General features: G+C 38.5%; 1 protein-coding gene across 2 annotated transcripts in view; it reads right to left on the bottom strand.

Moving 5' to 3' along the window:
• Positions 1–2,422: 2,422 nt before the first annotated feature.
• The window catches only part of sm (heterogeneous nuclear ribonucleoprotein L), a 164,733-nt gene continuing 152,124 nt past the window's right edge, over positions 2,423–15,031 (bottom strand). For both annotated transcript variants that reach the window (XM_033332775.2, XM_033332783.2), the window contains exon 11: positions 2,423–14,866. In XM_033332775.2, the coding sequence (XP_033188666.1) occupies positions 14,727–14,866 (140 nt within the window). In that variant the 3' untranslated portion in view covers positions 2,423–14,726. The remainder of the gene's footprint in view (positions 14,867–15,031) is intronic.

The raw sequence follows: 15,031 nt of genomic DNA, 5'->3' as shown, positions 1-15,031 counted from the left end.
ATTAACATAAACTCGATAGGATATTTCCATACGAAACGACGCGCGCAAAGTGGATCTTCTGGTCGTAACACCACAGAATCGGACTGGTTCTTTCGAATATTAAACAATTTCCAATGGATAACCGTGCGTAATCACTGCATGCGACAATGTAAAACGTGGAAACGAGAAGATCGGTGAATGTTCGGTGGTTGATTTTCGTGCGGCAGAAGAAAACAAGACACGTAACGGCCGACTGTTGAAAACGTGCGCATGCTTGCGGCCAAGATCTAGCGAGTAAACTACTAATAAAAGCTCGCGCGAATCGATTGCATGCACAAGCAGCTCTATTTCAAGCAGTCCTTATCAAGATCCCGTTATTTTCGCTTTATCGAAGGACTCAACCGGCCCAGTCTAGTTTCTTACAACGTTTTACGCGTTTCATCGTGATAGATACGCTCGCAGTTTGTCACCCTTAACGTGCAAATGTTTATCATGTTGATAGATGGTCGAATGGTCGAATCGACGTGACTTGGTGTGAAATCAGTTCAAGAAAAAAAAAAAAGAAAAAAGAAGGAAAAATAAAGTGATCGTGTATCGTGTTAGGAGAATTTGATGGTTTTAACCAAACAATACGTATATTTGTATGGTATAATTTTTTAATAAGACCGTCTATGATAAACTGTGGATCGGTGTCGTTGGCTCGTGAATGATCTGTAACTGTTTGCGCTAGATTACTCGGTTTTAAAGTTCACTTCAGTCTAGTTTATACGCTATGTTTTACTAAAGATCATTAATGTCATTTATCGTGTAAAATATAGGATACGAATTGAAATCAGGTGTTCCAATTTCATTCGGATGATTCTAATCAGATAATTCAATTCAAACTTTTACGATCATTTATAACAATGTCAGTCGATGGTTAAACAAAGGATTAAATTTTAGATTACGTTTCCTCTTGATAATTTTAAACTCGATTTTCAAATGAAATACGTTTTCTGGAAGCGATTTCGAAAGTAATATTCGTAAGAAAGAAAGCATAATCGGATTAAAGAACATTTTTCTTTAAGCATTTGATGAATTTGTAATTTGTTTCGACCAACACCGTACACGGGAAGTCACACGCGATCGTATGGAAATTCGATGTAATTTGTGGCAACGTTTTAAGCAATAAAGTGTTCGGATTTGTCGTGTATTTCCACTGGGGAATCGCACGAGTCATCTTATCGTAGCGTTTGCGCAATGATATTACGTGAAAATTGAAACACAATGTTGTTTCCACGACTTTGCACCACTTTATACCCTCGCCTTGGGGAATTGTCAACGAAAAATAGAACAGTTGGAATTATGTGAGGCGCGTTGCATTGTATTCCTTTGTCTGCAAGCTGATGGTGATTATGTGACAAAGATAGCGTAATTCAGTGTTGAAATTCTCAAGCGAAAACGTCGAGAATTAATCTGTTTGGGTTTCATTCGGAAATATTTATTTTCTTGGCTCTTTTACGGATTAGTAAGGAATATCTTTGAAGGATTTTCACGTTTCCTCTTGTTGCCGTCTCATATGGAAAGTCGTGGGAATGAAATAGAACTAAAAGTTGTATTCGTAAATGACAGGTTAAATATTTATACTTGACGATGGAAAGTATTCGTTTGGTGAAATCTCGTAACGAAACAGTAACAATTGCATATTCGGTTGTAACAAACGTACGATAAATTAAAAAAAAAATATTTACTCGTAAAATATATGACGATCGACGAATAGGAACGAATGGGAACGAAATTTTCTCGATAAATTCGTTGTTTTACATTTCGCTTGAAACGACATTTTCGTGCTAATTTAAACTTCCAAATTCAATTTCAACTAGGATACATAGTATATTATTTAAAGTTTTTACATTTAAAACTTAATATTATCTATTTCGACAATTGCTCGCGGAAATGATAAAACGTATCTACTAACCGCGAAGTACAACACGATTGAATCGGTCGTTTTGAAAACAAAATAAAAATCAAAAGTTCACCGATTACTCGCGTAACTATGTTTCTAAACAAATAACAATTCGCAACTAATTCCTGTTCGTTTTTTTAAATATAAATCTAGTACAAAGCAGTAGGGACAAAACAGATTGTTTATCGAGTAGATCTCGGTGGAAAATCAGGTCGTTCTCGAAACGATCGATTCCATTCGTCAACCATAAAAAAGTAAACAATAACTTACAATAAACGAGGATCGAAAACAGAAATTAACAAACCATGGTCGTGAACCGGAGATGGCGATGGTTGACACACGGTATCATTTGCAAATCTCGGAGGGATTAAAATTATTGTATCTTTGAGTAGTAAAGGTATATATACATATATATATGTGTATATATATACACATATATGCATATAATATGCATGGTATATGGTGTGGGTGTCAATGAATCGAGTCGCTGACGCTGAATATATTGAGTAGTATATGTTTAATGATGTGACTCCATTAATATGTCAATATGCACAGGTAAATATTTCTTGTTATTATATAATAGAAGTGTTACAGTGTGTAATGTGATACGATAATAAATTTAATAGTAATCATATTATAATTAAGAACTTAAAATAACTCTAAAGGGTAAACTACATCACTATCGGCTAGCGACTATTTAGCGATAATAATAGCCTACCATGTCTTTTACTAGCGGCGCTCAGTGAGTGTGCTCTTTTCATTATTCTTTCTTTTTTTTTTTTTTTTCAACATACCTTTCATTCTTCTTTCTCTCTCTCCCTTTCTCTCCCACTCTCACATTCTTCCTCTCTCTCTCTTTCTCTCAACGTGTAATTATTATTCCTCTGTGCTCGATGTTCCTTTCGTACCTATGTTGTTCTCTCCCAAATATTCATTTCTTTTCTCTTTTTCTTTCATGTATTTCCTGTAACTCGTCGTTCGTTTCACTGCCTTTTTATCGTGTCCCTTGCAACCTGTCGCTTCTACAAACATCAACCGATTCATTCCAGCTGCTTTTCACGTCTCTGTCCACGTTTCCTCCGCCTTCTTTTCGCTCGCTCGCGAACGATATACCAGTCCGTATTCCCGGTTTTCCTCGTCGATTACTCTCCCGTATCGTTCGACCATCCTAAAACCGTCCGATCGACGAATCTCTCGCGTACGATTGAAATAGAATGAACAGCGTACGCGAGAAATTCACCAACGAGTATCTATAATTTAGAATGATTTCCTTAAATAAGCGTTTCGTTCGAAACGCATCCTTTCAAACTTACATCCGACAAGAAGAACAGCAGAAGACAAACGTTAATGGGGGTGATTTCGACAGCGGATTGTGAAAAGCGGTCTTCGTGAACAGAGAGCTCGAAGCAGGCATCGAATTCTCGCGTGTATTTTTTTCTGTTTTCTTTTCTTTTCTTTTTTCTTTTTTTCTTTTTTTGCCTGTTTCTCAATTATAGACACACGTGTACAAGCGTCCCACATACCTCTAGGACCGTGGTGTGTGAGCGTCGAATTCAGTGGATTGGTTGACGAGATGTTCGCATAAAGAAATGAATGAATGAGTCAGACTGTCGGTGATCTTTTTATACACATACACATACATAATAATCGTATATAAACATGAATGTGCGTGGATCGTGGGTGGTGTGCTGTTGTGTTCAGTGTGTGACGGTCTACGTATTTAAATGATTTTTTTTATCTCGTTCTTCCTTATTATTCGTTTTACTATTTCGCTTGCTTTTTTTTTGTTTCAGTTTCTTTTACTTTATACATGTATATTCTTTTTGTTGGCGAGTGTACGTTTTGTCCAAGTTTCAACGCGATTTTGTTTTTTTTTTAAATATTTTGTTAAATACAGGCGGTGATGAAACAGGATCGAAAAACGTTAAAAATCGCGTTTGTCGCCTGGTTCATTCCGCCAGTAGTTCGTGCCACGATATTCTCTTCCGTGTTTGCCATTTGAACCTAAGGAAAAATCGTCTGGTCGTTCCTCGAGGGCTTCGCGTATCATGATGCGCTACTATTTGCTTTAACGAACGTCTTACAAAGTGCTACCCTGAAGCAGGAGCTCTGTGTCGCGGCTACGATGTGGTCGAAAAGTGCCACTAGAAACGAGCTGTCACATCCTCGCGCGTGTCTCTACCCATTTCTAACTCCTTTTAAATATTTTCTTCGATTCTAATAATTATCTCTGTGCTACTTTTATTTTACCTTACTTTTTATTTCTTATACCTTAGTTTTTGGTCTCGTGATTTCCTCGTTTACGACTAGTAACAACCGTTCTAGTGGACTTCGAGCTGGATGATTGAGATGAATTACTACGGGATTGCACGAAACGAAGAGGATACCTCGTGTTCCAATTAAGCTGCTATATAGCTTTGAAAAGCGAATCACGAACGATGTATGTTTTTATTGTTTAGTTTCTTTTTTACGATTTTGTTTATTCTCACCCTCTCTCTCTCTCTCTCTCTCTCTCTCTCTGTGGCTGTTATATTAATTCCTTTTTTATATTTTCCGTTGGTTCTCCCGCTTTGCTTTTCTACGATTCTATTTATTCTTCGTTTTGTTCGTTTATTTCTATATGTATACGAGTGTGGGAAACGACGCGGCTGGCACACACGACGACGGAAAATTCGGTCGAAAAGGGTAACAATTCCAGAACTAATGGGATTTCAATTATTTATATTTCATAATCAGTTTTTCTATATATATTTTCATTTCTTTTTTCTTTCATATAGAATCTGTAGATAATACATTCTTGGCAAATCCGAAAAAACTGATTCCAAAATAGGAACAGATCATTGTGCGAACTATGTATACAGGGTGCAAGTTTTGTTTTTTTTGTTTTTTTTTTGAATATTCCTTCATTTCCGTATGTATCTTTTGTTGTTGTTGTTGTTGTTTCTTTCTGTTTCACTGTTTCATTGGCTTTCTTGTTTAATATGTTGTGATTATTGTTGCTGTATATCTTTATCTTTGTTACTGTTGTCGTCGCGAGAAACACACGTGCGTGTATATCGAATGAATTATTTCCTGCTCGAAACTATGTATATCTATAGTAATATATATGCTGTTTCCTTTGCGTGCTTGGGTGTGTGTGTGTGTGTGTGTGTACGCGCGTGTGCGTGTGTATGTGAGTGTTATAGCTTTCGTTCATTTCGTATTTTTCTTTAATTGTTTGTTGTTTTCGTTTAATGCTTGTTTGTTTATTATCGTTATTATTTTATTTTTTTGGTTCAATCAGCATCTTTCTTTACTTTTTTCCCATTATTATTTTTAATTTTTCATCTGAACGGTGGTACATTTGATAGGGTGCACAGGGCTGCTAGGCACAGATAATTGACTCGCAAATAACTCTTCAAACAACATTAGAGCGTACGACATACAAGTATTAATATACACATTACATCATTAATTATTATTATTATTTTTTTTTTATCCTTTTGTTTTCGTTTAAAGAGTAATCATATATTGGAGTGTGTCTGTCTGTCTGTGTCTCCTGTCTGTTCGCCGTTGTGTGAATGTGTCACCTCTTCGTTCGATGTGTGTTTGAATATCTACGATCGCTTCTACGTGTCGTATCTGATGTTTTTCTTTCTTAATTTTCTAATGTCTCGAATGAACGTGCGCTGCGACATCACAGACTAATTATGGATGGTTAATGCTCGTATCCCGAGTATCGAGACTTATAAAACAAGGTCGTTTTGCAACCACTGTAGATCGCTGCAGTTGCGATTTTTCGACATTTTCTCGCTTCGCGATTTGTTTTAACATTACATAAAAGCTGTAAATTATACATATAAAACAAGGTTGATCGCTATAAGTTTTCAACAACATTAAAATTTCAACTTTACGCTAGATTTAGAAATCACGTTTCCAAGTCACTTAAAATTCAAACACGTTGACGCTAAAATTTCCCCTGGAAAGTTGAAAAATGTATAATTAATCGATTAAATTAATCAACGTAACTAAACTTAAAATATTCTGATCTCCGTACTCGAAGATCGTCAACCTCGAAGAGCATGGCGCCACCTTTCCCCTCCGTATCGATCCCGAAATCGCGACGATCCAATGTCTCGGTGTGGCGAAACGAAACCTCGTTCAACGAAGAATAGCATTACCTATCCATCTTCGGCTATCTTGACGCAGTGCCTGGTTGTCGTGTTGGTCTTGGTGTATGTTCAATGACGTGCGATGGTGAGTGTTTGGTGAATGTATAATACGTGTACCGATGTCGAGTATTTCGAGTGTGTGATGTTGCTGATGCGTGTACAATCAATGTATAATAATGTATACAGTGTCAACAAATTCTTATTACAATCTAGTTTGTCTTTTGACGCAGCGATGGGAAGACAGAGCATAGAGACCCTTCTTGGCTCAGATGTACAATAACGAGGTGGATTATGTTCTTTTTTTTTTTCTTTAGTTTGGGAGGAGGAAATGAAAAGGAACGATGAAGAGGGATAGGAGAGGGGAGGGAATGATTTTGTTTCCTTTGATCTTTTTTTCAAAGGGAGAAAAGGGATAAATTTGGTATGTATAGCCTAAAATTTTCACAGCGTGTATAAACGAGACGCCGAAATAGAGACAAAAAGGGACAAGGGGGGGGGAGGGGGAAAGAAACGCGTATCATTGTTGAAAAGGACACGTTTCTAGAATTAAACGTTTCGAAACATTGATATGGCGTATGGTAGTGCTTTTGGGATACGTAAGATTCTGATATGTGGGGCAGGTATATGTTACTTGGTAATACTTAGAGGGGAAGGAGGGATCGCTAAAAAGGTTACTGCGCTTTGGTTTATTTTGTTTGGCCCAGGGCGGTTTCCGGTGTTGCAGCGAGAAAGAACGCGCGATTGCTTGATGCTTTATGGCACTCGAAGCTGCTTCCACCGAGTATATCCGGAAAGAAACCTCGGGCAACGATGTTTCAAACGTTGTTTACAGCGGCTTAAACAAACACTGGATATCGTAAGAAATAAAAAAAAAAGAAACAGACAGGGAAACGTTTAGGGAACATCATACTCGTGTTCTTTTCTTGCTATTGGAATTCTTCTCAGGCACGCTTCGAGTACTTGCAGGCATCAATGCATCCGATTAATTGCATAAAAATATAATTACTTGAAACGTGGTAAGTCGCGAGATCGGAGCGACCGCTTCGAGACTTATTCGAGATATCGACGTTAGCACAGGTACTTGTTCTTTCTCTTGTTCTTTTATTCCTTTATTCCTTTTCATTTCTGTCGTGATCGCAAATGCGTACGAGTGTCATTTTTCTTTTTCCCCCCTTCGCTTTCGTTTTCGATCAGCGATGCAACGTTAATATTTGAAAACAGTAAAATGGTCGAAAGGATCTCGCGTCGCCGCGTCGCTCGGATATCGCAACGAACGAGAGCAACGAGCCTTCTTGCGAACAAAAGAAATCAAAGCGCACCCGGCAGTAATACCTTTTTTCGCAATACTATTAATCAATAACAATATTAACGATATGTACCTACTCTCCAATCTACCTAACATTACCTAACTACAAACATTAAACCTAACGCTTTTAAACGCAATATCGATCGTCGTAACATTACTTAATTCGTTCCAATTTTCACAAAATTGGAACTATAAATAATAATTAATTAATTATAATAATAATAATAATAATAATAATAATAATAGTAATAATCATCGTCGTCATCACCATCATCATCGTAATCATCATCGTCGTCGTCGTCGTCATCGCGATAATACTAATCAATCATAATTACATACTCAATCGTCGATATATAATTGAAATTCTCATGCGAGCTGCAAATATATACATACAGATGGGATATGTATTTTCGTGTTTTAAGACTCAAAACCGAACGTGTTTATCTTTTTCTTTCTATCCTTCTTTCATCTCTTATTTTTTCTCACTCACACATTCTCTCTCTCTCTCTCTCTCTTTCTTTCTCTCTCTCTCTCTCCCTCTGTCGATAATTAATCATCGACACAGATGACTTTACTCTCACTCTCTCCCTCTCTCTCTCTCTCTCTCTCTCTCGCTTTACAACCTCGTAAATTTCATATTGTTCCTTTTTTCAATTTTTTTTTCTTCCTTTTTTTCCTTTTAAACTTTCGAGTGTATATTTTAATTTTGCTTTATCTCTTATCGTCGGTGTGTGTGTATGTGTGTATTTGTGTGTATGTTTTACACAGTGCTATTTAGACGCTATCTGAAATACTGTATCGTTACAGACTCTCTACACGCTACAATTACAATTTGATTTTTTGTACATACAGAAGAATCTCTCTCTGTTCCAACGGGAATATTCATCGTCGGAGGACGAGCACACACATGTACGCACGCACACACACAGGTATATATATATATATATATATATATGTATATATATATATTTCTCTTATATTTATAATATACACACACGATCTGAATTCCGGACGATGCGCGCTTTCTCACCATTTTTGTACACTTTTGTCATTTCCGTGTTCACTCATTCGAAGAAACGAGACGACATCGTTTAACGGCAAATTGCTGCGTGCTACGTGGTTTTTCTTTTTCTGTTTCATTTTTGTCACACGAGCGAGCGTTCACAGACAGAGCGAAGTTATTAAGAAGCTATGTACAAGCCGAGCCGAAAGAATACGATCGCTAACGTTTCACGGCGCGTTCTGCGCAATTGCCTCGTCGTCCGGAACGCGACCGCGGCGCGTCTTTTATATTTTTCGTCGAGCCTCCGAAGAGAAAGATCAAAGAAAAGAACGAAGGACTGGGAAAGATCCTTCGCTCGTGGAAGCTCGTCGTCCTCCGATGGAACAGCACAGCGATCGTTCAAAACTCTGTGTGTGTCTTTAAATTTAACCCTTCCGCCGTCGATCGATCTAGGCGCAATGTCTTCGAACAGACAAGCAACTACCGCTTTACAAACTGTTGTTTCGCCTCCTAACACGCTTCGAACGAGATAGTAATCGCGATTTTTTAGCTTTGTTTACGGTTTTACGGAGGATTTACGTGTATCCGCTTTCTAAAGCACGCACGCTCCGATACACGCTGCTATACACGGCCATTCTGTATCAAAGTTTTTTACACGGATGCCCGGCTCACCATCGTATAACCGGAGGATCGTCGTCGTGTCTAGAATTAGGTGCACACGCGTTCCTACGAGGTACAATTTAGGAGCCATTCGGTCTAATCGATGAAGAATATAACGCACGACGGTGGGAAGAGCTAAATGTAAAGTGCTAATGATAATAATAATAGTAGTAGTAGTGGTAGTAGTAGTAGTAGTAATAGTAGTAGTAGTAGTAGTAGTAGTTGATAGCAGAGTGAACCTTCCGTTCGTCGCGAAACGTATGAAGAGAAGAACAGAAAACGAAAAGAAAAAAAAATATATAGGGAGACATCGCGAGGGAATATTACTCTGAAAGATTGTTGCTTGCTTAGTTCTTTGCTTTTGTCCAGTGTTGCACATAGAAATACACAGCACGGAGAAAATGTGTGGTTTCTTTCATTGTTTTTTTTTCGTTTTTTTCCCTTTTTTTTATCAAGTGTTCGTTGTTAAACATGTATACTAGCGTAAAATTTACTTTACCACACACGCTCATCATGTACAGGTAAAGTGTCAGAAAATAAGCGACAGTCTGGCATGCGTGCTTGACCTCTCAAATACAATACGCTTTTTTATATTTTACTTATGTACTGATTTTTTTTTTTGCTCCTTAGATTCAACCATTTTTTCATCTGTCTTAATGGGTTTTCACTCTCGCAAAACTGTGTACCTAGAGTACATCACACCGGAGTGGAATTCGCATCAGGAGGGTATCGTTTGGCCGAGCTATTATTCTTTTTCGTCGAAACGAGACGACGTGTCTAACACGCAATTCCTTAAAAACGAAGGTGCATCCGTTACTTTATGTTTCGCTTTATTTTATTTGTTTCTTCTCAAAGTGTTTCTCATGCAACTCGGTTCATTTGAAAGCTTTTAATAACTTTCTATATCGTAAGAGGACGATATATCGCGCGAGCAAAGTTTGAGAAGACCAACAAATTTTAATTGATGCTTAAAAAAATGTGAAGAAAGGAGGAGGTAGAAAAATTAAGAGAGAGATATAAGAAAGTCGAATGTTCTTGCATATAGATTCATACTTGAAGAATTACTCTTCAGTTTTTCTTGTCGAACGAACAGAAAATAAAATCGGATCTTACGTTGGATCTAACGACACAAATTTTTCTAACAGTTTGTTACATATCGGCACACGAATTTATGAAACGATACACTCTTGATTTAAATATGCCACACTCCGCAAATCACATTTAATATGTATATATGTATTATATATATATGCGTGTGTTTGCGTATGTTGTGTGTATAATATATATACATATATCTACAAAATGTTATGATATGATTACAAGTCCTAGTATCTTAAAACTATTTCTTTTTTCCTTTCTCCTCTTTACCTTACGCGTTAGGTCCTGCTCACTATTTTAAAACAAAAATTCCCAAATATTTTTCATCGTCGGATAAAATAGCGATACAACTGTTTACTCTCTACCATAAAACCTAATTTCTTTGTAATCCTATATGTATATATAATTACACAATAGAAAGAGAGACGAAGAGGAGAGAGAGAGAATTATAGTAAAATCGTTATTGTTATTCCTGCTGTTATTGTTATTCGTAATAATAATAATAGCAGCAATAACAATGACGATTTTACTATAATTCATAATAAAAAGTACTAGAATGTGATGTAAAAACAGTTTTACGCGTCCTTCGACGCGTTGTCACTTAAAAACAAGACGGAAGAGAAAGAAATATAATGTCTGTAAATCGTGAAACAGAGTACAACATTTATCGTGAACAGGTATCGAGAAACAATAAACGAACGATCACTGTCGTCAACGCAACGATTATCGAGCACATCATTTTTAATTATAGTGCATCTTTTTTGTTTGTTTGCTTAAATTGTTCTTTGTTTTCTCATCTCGTTTTTCTTAATTTTTTAGCTTAGTACCTTTGTCATTCTCTTTTTATCTTTTTCTCTCTCTCTTTCTCTCCCTCATTCACACATACACTCTCTCTCTCTCTCTCTCTTTCTTGCGTCGATATACACCTATACGTATCACTCTACGATTGATAAGCAATCTTTTCCATTTTTTCAAATGAGAAACTCTCGTTTAACCTTCTTCATAATCTTTCTAAATTTACTTTATTGTAATCTTTGCCTTGCGTTCTTCTCCTCGTTTATCTCGACACTCAATAGTCTCGATCCTCGCTTTTGTGTACTGAGCCTCTTAAAACGACGTACAACTTATCCTCTAATTGTATTGTAGCAAATATTGCCTCGAATATAAACACCTTTTTTTTCCTTAATTCACTTATTTAAGTTTATAATTCTCGTTATTATATATTTTCTTTTTTTTTTTATTTTTTTTTTTGTTTGCGTAAGTTAGGTCTCTCTCTCGCGATCAATGGACAAAAATGGCGGCTATCTTCTTTTTCTCTCTCTCTCTCTCTCTCTCTCTCCCTCTCTCTCTCGCTCTCTCCCACGCATCCTTTTAAAAAGAGGGGTAAACCAACACGTTTAGCCCTTTTTCTTCCCCAAACTTGTTTGTTTGTATTTTGTTTTATTTCTTATTATCTTACGTTACGTATGGCCGAGTCAAGTCTCTATCATCATTTTTTGTTTTTTGTTCTTTTCTTTTTTTACATTTATTTAGAGTAATCATTTGGTTCACTTCGAAAAAACACAACTTATTACCTTTATATGTACTTGTATTATTATTATTATTATTATTTTGCTTTAACCTTACGCTTTTTTTCGCATTTTTTTTATGCACTTTTTTTTGTTTTATTTCTTAAATCGGAGATCTAAAACCTTTCTTATAAAAACGCCCCCCGGCCCGACAAAATATTGCCGTGGGACCACTAATATATATTGTGTGTCGTCGACTTCATTGTATTCATATAAAATTCAATTCACAGTCCGCGATCTGATCAATAGTGTACGAGCGTTTGAAGAGAATATAACCTTCGGTCGTTTGGCTTTCCTCTCTTTCTCTTCCTAGCTCTGTATTTTTTTCTGCTTTCTTTTAACGTTTCCCTCTTTCTATAGCAGTGTACTGGTATCGAGTCGACGTCGCAACCTGAACACTACAGCTCGGGCGGACTTTCGGTTTCTCGTTCTTTTCTCCTCCGCAATTTCATCCTTATCTCGCGTATCGTCGAGGAAGCAGGAGACATCAACGATTTTCCATTCTTCCGATCGATAAACACGAACGTCTCTCTTTCCATCCTTTCCCCCCTCCCTCCATCTTTTTCTTCCATTTTTCCTTTAATCGTTTCCCTCCTCCAAAAACCGAGACTCGCGAGAAGCTTCCTCGTGCGACACGAAAAGAAAAAGCGACCCGCATTCGAGACGAACCGCGAGCATCCATTTTTCCATGTTCTTTTTTCTTTTCATTTTTTCCACCCTATTTTCCGACCGATCTCCGGCAATACATGCAACCGGATATCGCGAAACCGAAGAATCCGAGATTCTGCGCGCGAAAAGCAAACGCTTTTTCACCGAACTTCGTTTTTTTCTCTTCTTTCTTCCTCTTTTTCCTCTCTCTCTCTCTCTCTATTCGAGCACAATTCCAAGCGTTGTAAATAAAATCTGAACAATGTGAAAACATAAATAGATATTCGTTCGAAGCGCATGTATGGATATCAGTATATAATATAGATATATACACGTACAGAGTATATAAAACAACGACAGACAGAGCTATCAGTAATCGGAGAATAGCGAGACTTTCCCGTTTCTTATCCAGTTATTTAGTTGCTTAACTTTTTTTTCTTTTTCTTTCTCTCGTCCTTTGCTGTATAGCAAAAGATTCTCGCGAGTCGAATGCAACTGTTTTATTATTATTTATATCTGTTTGTTTGTCTCGTTCGTCGTGACGGAGTAGTGTCAGCTTTTTTCTTTCCCCTAGGCGGACCTACTCGTATGGAACGATTGATCCAGATCCTCTGAACACTCTCAGATTAACAGTATCCTGTGTGTAGTTTCTAATGGTCAATGAGGAACCTCCGATTTATTGGATCCCATGAGAAATGGTCAACGAGGAACACGGTGCACTCGGCTTCGAGATCGTGGAGGTGTCTTTTTCGTTACGCTTGCTTCTTTCGTTTCATTTTTCTTTTTCTTACTTTTTCTGGTTAAAATCTGCACGTAAAACTGATATATTGTAGTAGCTCGTACATGCGCCGCAAATTCCGTTTCCTTTTTTCAGAACGGCACACGCGCTACGAAAACGAATAACGCGAAACGAATAACGTGCAACGTCATACACGCTGGATCAACGTAGAAGCGACTGTTGTGTTAATGGTCTGTCTGTTTCGCGAGAAACTGTCGATTTCTCGCTTCTTATTTGTCAATTTTTTCAAATCATTTCTTCTTTTTTTGCTTCGAATATCTCTTCAAACAACGATAAGGAACGCGAGTACAAGACAATTTCTCGACAGTTGCCCACGAAACCTATTGGTCTTGCTTCCCCAGCCCATGATATGTGTAATCCGTGGCCACCATGGCATACTCCTATTAGACGCAGGGTCCTGTCCATTCTCTCTATATATACAAGTCAATCCTTCGCGATCCTAGCGTCTAACAGAAGGAAAGAAGCTACCGCGAAAGCGACGAATCGAATCCTCTGCCGTATTTTTCCAATTGTTTCCTTTCTCTCAAAAAAGAAAATCGTATTCCTTGCTTCATTTACTTTATCAATGAATTTCAACGACGAGAGGATTCGTCTCGAGTTAATACTGACACACACACACACACACACACACTAGTAGCACACCGTGGAGAATCGGTGTCCAAACACCGTTCGGGATCTCCGCGCTACGGACTAAGCACGTATACCCGGACCTCGCCAAAGCAACGCAAGGAGGAAAGAAGAAACGAAAGAAGAATAGAGTCGAATCGAAATAAACTGCGTAGAGGAAAGAAACAGAAGGAGACTATAGAGAAAACGAACAAAGAAGAAGGTGTAAAGATCATACAGAGCATAGTGTGTAAATTGATCGAGAGGGGCAGAAAGCAACAGGCAAAAGAAAGATGAACATCGCTGCCTCTCGATGTTTCGCCTTTCTCGACATTTCCATTTATCCAGTTATGCGGACGATCCTCGATGACTTTCGTGCAGCCCACTCGTGCCACGCTCCACCCTGTCGACGACGATGATCCCGCCGACGCCGCGATCATCTTTTTCAGTGAGAAACCTTTTCGAGCCAGATTATCTTAGTTTGTTCTCCTCGATTCTCGAGGCCGAGTTCCGTCTCGCTGACCCTCGAACGGAACCGATTCTTCCAGTGACCAGCGTCTGATCTTTGCCAGGTGGTCACCACGCGACGAGTAGGAGAAGAAGAATTGTAGTAGCAGCAGCGCAGGAGAAGAATTTATAGGTGAACGAGGTTTCGTTATCGTGGTTGTTGTCTTGTATTGCTACCTCGTCCGGCGAGTAGGCCCGCTGCTCCTTTCATCCGTACGGCCAGAACGTAGGTAACGGAGGCGGTGGCGGCGGTGGCACGGTAGGATACAGAGTCGGGGTGGCGATCAGGACGCAGGTGGGCGGCAAGGGAGGCGGCACGGGCGGCGGTAAAACCGGGGATAGTGTAATCGCTGCGGCTGGGTGCAGGGCCGTGCCCGTCGGGGCACACAACGGGTGCAGGGCGAGAGAGGGACGCTGGCGCTGACGTTGACGCTGCTGGCCCTGGACCTCGCCGTTCTATTCCGAGTCCTGCTGCATTTTGACGTGGCCATTACCGGCGGAATTGCTCGACGTGCTGCCGCTGCTCGGCGGGAAACTCGTTGGTATGGTGCGCGACGACGAGAAGCACAGTTTCATGATGTATGGGAATTTTCCATCTGGAAAACAAACAGTCGAATGGGAATCGATTAGTTTCGTTCTTCTATACGATCATTTAATTATATACTATATGTTATATCACGATTTCGTCATCAATTATATACGTATTATTGTATATTATTTTACTTCATAGAATTACCATACAGGCGAGAAAAACGAATATT

This window comes from Bombus vancouverensis, chromosome 7, assembly GCF_051014615.1.
Source record: "Bombus vancouverensis nearcticus chromosome 7, iyBomVanc1_principal, whole genome shotgun sequence".
Lineage (NCBI taxonomy): Eukaryota > Metazoa > Arthropoda > Insecta > Hymenoptera > Apidae > Bombus > Bombus vancouverensis.
The sequence above is the reverse complement of the archived record's forward strand: the minus strand, read 5'-3'. Positions and strand labels throughout refer to the sequence as shown.